Genomic DNA, 6,949 nt, shown 5'->3' with positions numbered 1-6,949 from the left:
CTTTGTCTACTTGTGAGTAATTCTTTACTTTCTTAGTTCAGTATCTTAGCTTTGTAAAATAAGTTATAACTTAAGATTATCCATTTATGCAGTTGTGGATTTGGTGGTTATGGAAGGTTTATGCATAATTTTCAGATTGGTTGTCAATGTTCTGTAAAATACAAAGAAATCACAACAATCAGATGATTCAATTCAAATTAGTTTTATTTATTTATTTGGCTGGTTCTGTGAATTCTGCGTGTACTGCAGGTATGCTTGACACAAATTCAATTCCCTTCCTTGTCTTGTATATATATATATATATACACACTCAAAGATATGTCTAAAGTCTAAACAAATTTATTGCATAAAGAACTTGATCTTTGCATAAAAATACTTGAGATTTCTATATTTTAGAGTCTAAGTAGTGAGAGCGTGAAAGGAAAGGGGATCTTGACTAGTATGAACGCTTGGATGGGGATAGAAATATAACCAGCAGACTTCTTGCAGTTAAAGTGATTGTCATATTACCAATAGTAAACTATACTTTTTTTTTTTATCATAAATACTATTATCACTTCTCATTAGTAACACTTATCATGTTTCATGGCAATATACTAGGACAGCAGAGAGGGAAGCAAGCTTGATTCTACCAATGCCCATAATACAGAAGACAATTGATTATCTACTTTTTCTTCTAGATCAGCCCTATGTTGAGAGGTTTCTTAGTGCATATAAATTCTTGTGGAATAGGATGAGAGCAATTAGAATGGACCTGAGAATGCAGCACATTTTCTATCAAAGAGCTATTCTATGCTTGAACAGATGGTACTTTTTTATTTTTAACAAAAGTGTAATAAAACCTGAATTTTCTCTTATTGAAGTGGAAATAATATCTATTTTTTCTACAAGTTCCTTATATGCTATATTGATTAAGACTCAATACAAATATATATTGTGGCTACTTACAGATACAGTAGTTTCATATTTATTTATTAGTAAAATAATTTTCTAAAGGTTCTGATGCCTTTTATAAAAAATCTGCATCTGCTTGGTGATGTTTGTAAGAGCAATATCTAGTGATGGTTAAAAGTTTAAAACTCATGAGGCTATTGATTTTTGTGGTTTCAGATCCAATTACACATCATTGCAATGCATGAATTATGTGAATACACAAAGAAAAAGGATTTTCTGCGGGCTTTGATGCTCACTTCAATATTGAACATATGAACATAACTTCGGTTGAATTGTTTCAGATGTATGATGATCACAGAAAAAAAGGAATACTTGTGCCTACCGAAAAAGAGTTTCGAGGCTATTATGCTCTCCTTAAATTGGATAAGCATCCTGGTTATAAAGTAAGTTGTCCTTGTGCTCTTATCTTTAATGTTTCATTGGCAATAGAAAAACCTAAGAAAATAAGTAAGTTATCCTAGGTTGAACCTGTAGAGCTATTCTTTAATCTCGCTAAGATGACTCTAGAGACAAGGCAGACTCCAGAAATTCTACTTGCCTGCGATATCGCAAGGTTTGTAATTTCAAATGAAAATTAAATTAGCTACTTTTTTTTACCTTAGCTTGATTATTATTAGGTGTATAGTGATTTCATCTGATTTTGACTTTAGCTTAATTATTGGGTCTTTATTGATTAATCAATCAATTAATTAATTAATTCAAGACAATTGATTTTGTTCTATTCTTGATTTTCTCTGTTCTTGCTATAGTTTGTTGTTCTTTACTGCTATTTATTTGTTGTTCTTGGCTTCTTGCTATTGTTTGTTTGGTCTTGATTTTCTGTTCTTAATTTGTTGTTCTTCGTTGTTGCTAACTTTTTATTTGTTAATTTTTAATTTGTTGTTCTTCACTGTTGGCTATATTTACTGTTATTTTTTTTCGAATTTGTTAGTTTTTTATTTTAATTTATTGGTTCTATTATTTTTTGTTCTTGATTTTAATTTTTTTTATCTTCATTGTTGTTGTGATAGCTACTATTTTTTGCGTTTAATTTATTATTATTCTATTTTTGATTTTGATTAACTGATGTGCTATTATTTACCGATATTATTTTTCTGTGATATTTTGCAGTTTGATCCCAGTATAAATGACAATATTGGTGAAACTGAAGGTGAAATTGGTGGACATGTTTTTTCTGCAATTGATATGCCAAGTCTTAGGTGTTATTTGTATTTTTCATTTTTTTTAAATTTCAATGTGAAATGAGGAACTGAGATGTGTAATGTATAATGAATTTTATAGAAGTAGGAACACATTTGTGTAGCCAGATTAAAGCATCTCTAAAAAAATGAGTGAATACTTACTTTTACATTATATTATAAGTGAGCTTTTTTCTTTGTTAGTTTACTAATTAAGTCATGTTATCTCCTAGCTATTGAAAAGATAGAGTAGGCATTTGATCAAGTCCAAAGGCTTGGTTATTATCAGGTTAAGCTTCAATACATAATTCTTGAAACATGGTTTGAACTTTTTAAACATGTATAATTTTGATAAACTCATTTATTCTGTATTTGATATAATTTTTCTAGTTCAATGACTAAAAAAATATGAGGTTTATTTTAGTATAGCGACATACTCGCTATTGATGATGGTGGCAAATTATAGACTCTATTGCGACTGAAATATTTGTGAGATACCTATCGATTTGTTACTATTTTAAAAGGAATTTACGATGATATTTTGTGACTATTTCATAACTCTACTTTATCATTTCGAATAGCTTTGGTTTAGCGACAAAATTCCTACAAATTTGATTAAGGATTTTCAAAGATTTGCTATAGATTTGTTATAAAATGTGACAGATTTACGACCATATTAGCGGACAACTTGCGACGAGTTAGGTTCGAAAAAATTCCTCGCTAATTAGCGTCAACTAATATTTCTATTTTGTCTACAAAGTTAGTTTGCATTTAGCGATGAGTCTGCTATAGTAGAGTTTGTCGCTAATTAGCGACTATCGTTTAGTCCATTTCTGCTATGGAATTAGCTTTTACTTTAGTGACTGATTTGTGACTATTTAATCGGTAGCTAAAAAACTTTCCGATGAATTAGTGACTGTTGTGTTTGCCTCACTGATCTGAGACTTGTAATTAGTGAGAAAAGCATTAGTTGCTAGGCGGTAGCTAATCCGTCACAAATTATATTTTGCGTCAGCTTAGCGATGATTTTACGACTCTTTTTCTGGTAGCTAATCGGCCATATTCTTGTAGTGGATGAGACATTTTTCAAATTTGTTCCTAAAAGATTTTATTAATCAAATTGGTCTTTTAAAAATTACAAATTAATCATATTTGTCTTTCAATTCAGTTACTTCATTAACAATTTTTGTCAATGATTAATGATATGGAATATTAATTGATATATCATACATACCACCTAATATATATGTCCAGTTAGACGCTAACTAAATATGTTTATGAAAATCTATCAATTTAGTCGTTAGGTCATATTGGGAATAAGATTTATATAATTGGAGTAAAGAACTAAATTAATAGATTTACATGAATATATTTTGTCAATGTTCAATCAGACATGTCACATATCATGCATGTATGTTGTCAATTAATGTTTTACAACTTCAATTGTTGACAAAAATTGTTAATGGAGTGACTGAAAAACAAATATGATTAATTTTCAATCTTTGTCGGTTATACAGTCAATCCGACATGTTTGGTAGCTAACTCGGACATTGTCTCTCTGTTGCGCACAAATACCTCAGCACATCGGCTGACCGTTAGAGGGAGAGTGCCCTGTCACCGCGCAACCAGAGAGAAATCATAAACATACTCATTATCAATCATACTCAATCACGTCTCATTTATCATCATCTTATAATATCACAATCATTCTCATCATATCTCATTTTCATTACAACTCATTCATTTTCATTCAAGGTCCATAATTAACTCAGTACCTCCATTATTTACTTCTTATTCAACATTATCAACCCTTCATTAATTCAGTTAACACTTTGCCAAACCTTTCTAAATATCTCCTCTTTTTATTTAACAGACTCATCCTCATTCTAAGGTTTAAAGGTTCACTAACAGACTTTAAACAAGTGTAAAAAAGGTTTGGAAAGTTAGAGGTTTGGAAAGCTAGAGTTTTGGTTAAACTTTGAAAAACACCACATCCTACCCGCGGGTACCCAACCTGTTGCGGGTAGGGTAGAGATCGGTCTAGGTATGCTTGCGGGTAGACCATATTTTATAAAAATTATGTATATAGTGAAGGAGGTAAGAGTTGAACCCACAACCTTCCTCATGTAATAACTTACAATAAATGAACAACCACAAAACTAGTTAGTTAATTTAGTAATTTAAAGCGTTAGTTTTTCATTTTTTATTTTATTAATATGTATGAAATTCGAAATGATTGAATTTTATATTTACTTTAAAAAAATTTGATATTTCTGCGGATAAGGTAGGGTTTAGAATTTTAGGGTGCGGGTAGGGTTAGAGTTGAGAGATTTTCAACCTGCGGATTGGGTAAGGTAGAGTTTTAATAAAATTTTCAATCCACGGGTAAGGTTAGGGTAGAGTCCAAATCCTACTCTACCCTACCAATTGCTAGCCCTAGCAAGTGTAGCAACCATCCCTTTTGCTTTAGAAACTACTAAATCATAAAAATCAGTTTTCTATACCTAACTTCCGACGTTCATAACTTCCTTTGCAAAATTCCGATTTTCACAAACTTTAATCCATTTAAAATCTCTTGAAATTCTCTTCAATTTAAAATAAATTTTATTAAAATTCAAAATCCGAGGTTGAAGTTATGGACCACCGAAGTTCGTTAAAAATCTATTTTTACCAAAAGAGTTCAAACCTCTATTTTCAAATTATCAATTTCAAAACTAAAGTTTCATAATCCAAAACAACATTAAATACACTCAAAACAATTCCACAACCAATTTCTTCCTTCCACAACACTTCAATACTCAATTTTTGTCAATTTTCACCCAACAACTAATAGCCAACAACATAATTCATCCATAATTCATGGCACAACTCATAATCATCCAACAAACCACATCAATCACCACAATCATCAATTATAATGCATTTACATAATTAAGCTCAACATATTCACCAAATCACTAAACCTCAATAACTTTACATGGTTCAACTTATCCTATGGTCATTTAGTCTAAGTTTTCACGTTACATTATATTTTATCTACGAAAAATCAAAATCATACATTGGCCGATTCCTCCCTAAACTCGGAACACCTTAAAAACCTCTCCTTTCACAAGCTCCAAGCTTCCAAACATAAATTTCTCAAGCTTAATCACCCGAATTTCGTTCCAAACTGCCCAATTGAACTCCAAATCAACAAGAACACATTCTAATTCACACAATATCACTATAATCATCATGGGGTTCACTAATTCCATAATTCACAAGGGTTCAATTGTTTCTTACCTTACCCACTGATCAATTGGATAAAATCCACTGATTATTCACTGTTAGAGTTCACCTAAACCATCAAAATTATTCAATTTCTCAATATCTAAACTCAAAACCCACGAAATTTAGGAGAAGAAGAACTGAGCAATAAATACAAATTTCTTACCACTTCGAATAGAATTTAAGAGAATTCCAAAACAAACACGTGACCACTGACGATTCGTCAATCAGAACTCCGAATTGAAAGATACCACTACTAGAAAATTAGTTATTACAGACGGATATTTCCGACGGATTTTATCCCACGGAAATATAGACGGAATTTCAGAGGGATTTTTTGTCGGAAAACAAAAAAAATGAATTAGTATAAATTACAGACGGAAAAGAGAATCTGTCGATAATTCCGTCGAAAAAATTAATTTTTTTCGTGGGAAATGATTACAGATAGAAAATCCGTCTGTAATTAAATACAAAAAAATGTTGCATTTTATTAAATTATTACAGACGAAAAATCTGTCTGTAATTTAAAATTTTTTCGTCGAAAATGTTTGATATTCGCATTTATGATCCTTTGTGCCCGAGCTCGTTCATTCACAGCACCTAATCAAAGGAGCTAAACCTAGCATTCCCCTCTCCGTCCACGAGCTTCTTCTTCTCCTTTCCTCATCCACAGCGCCACCGCCGGCCACCCTAACTGTCGTAGCTACCTTCTCCTTCTTCTCCTCTTTTTTAAACACTGAACCAGTAGAACACAGCCCCTGTCTCTCTCGTTCTTTCTCGTTCGCAGAACAAAGCAACCTCAAGCTCCACCACCACCGCCCCTCAAGCTCGCATATCTTCTCAGTGCTACAGCCATCATCTCCTCCAGTCAATGCCGCGGCTACCTTCGCGCAAGCCCTAGCTCCGTGGCGACCAAAATCGGTTCCTCCGTCAGCCGTGGTTCCACCTCTCTCTTTCCCCCTGTTCGAACCGTAGAGACCAGGTTTTGGTTTCAAAATTCTTTTAATTTCTGTTGAGTTCAATTAATTTTGTTTAGTTAGTTTGATTTTAGTAATTACTTTAATTAGATTTGTTTTCTGATTATTGGATTTTTAGGTTGTTAAAATAGGATTAGATTAGGTTTTGATTCTGAATAGCTGAGAAATATGATTAGATTAGGTTTTCTGTTTTCACTTTCCTTTCTTGCTGGGGTTGGTACCTGGTAGCAGGTAGGTTTCTACTTTCTACTGATTCAGATAAAGACCTTGAAGGCTTTGAAAGAGGAATATATTATTCACTGATTCAGGTAAAGACCTTGAAGGCTTTAAAGTATTTTTTCTACTTTCTACTGCAGAATTTTTTTAAATTAATAAAAGAGGAATATATTATTCACTGATTCAGGTAAAGTCTTCACAGCTATATATACTTTTTCACCTGCACCTTTTCCACCTGTTTCTTTCAGAGGCAAGTGTTAATGTAGCCATAGCATGCAGATAGGTTCTCCAATTCTATCCATTTTATTATTTGGTTAAAAAGAAGTAAAAGATCTTATCTATTGATTATGTTGTTTT

General features: G+C 32.1%; 1 protein-coding gene and 1 long non-coding RNA gene across 31 annotated transcripts in view; one reads left to right on the top strand and one right to left on the bottom strand.

The window, feature by feature from the left end:
- The window catches only part of LOC107612112 (SAC3 family protein B-like), a 5,994-nt gene extending 3,664 nt beyond the window's left edge, over positions 1-2,330 (top strand). For 11 of the 30 annotated variants that reach the window (XR_002352036.1, XR_002352032.1, XR_002352033.1 and 8 more), the window contains 3 exons: positions 601-807; positions 1,111-1,337; positions 2,065-2,330. Coding sequence is in view for 2 of the 30 variants with exons in the window: in XM_021108987.1 (XP_020964646.1) it covers positions 1,236-1,337; positions 2,065-2,199 (237 nt within the window). In the remaining 28 variants the exon portion in view is untranslated. Of the gene's footprint in view, positions 13-61; positions 250-600; positions 808-1,110; positions 1,508-2,064 lie in introns of those variants that run through there. The other 19 variants (XR_002352047.1, XR_002352042.1, XR_002352041.1 and 16 more) reach the window with 11 other exon arrangements.
- The window catches only part of LOC110265753, a 14,389-nt gene extending 7,934 nt beyond the window's left edge, over positions 1-6,455 (bottom strand). Inside the window, exons 1-2 of the long non-coding RNA XR_002352048.1 lie at positions 6,042-6,455; positions 5,091-5,095 (exon numbers count right to left, since the gene is read on the bottom strand). This is a non-coding gene — a long non-coding RNA (uncharacterized LOC110265753). The remainder of the gene's footprint in view (positions 1-5,090; positions 5,096-6,041) is intronic.

Source organism: Arachis ipaensis, chromosome B08, assembly GCF_000816755.2.
Source record: "Arachis ipaensis cultivar K30076 chromosome B08, Araip1.1, whole genome shotgun sequence".
In the NCBI taxonomy this organism is placed as follows: Eukaryota; Viridiplantae; Streptophyta; class Magnoliopsida; order Fabales; family Fabaceae; genus Arachis; species Arachis ipaensis.
The sequence above is the reverse complement of the archived record's forward strand: the minus strand, read 5'-3'. Positions and strand labels throughout refer to the sequence as shown.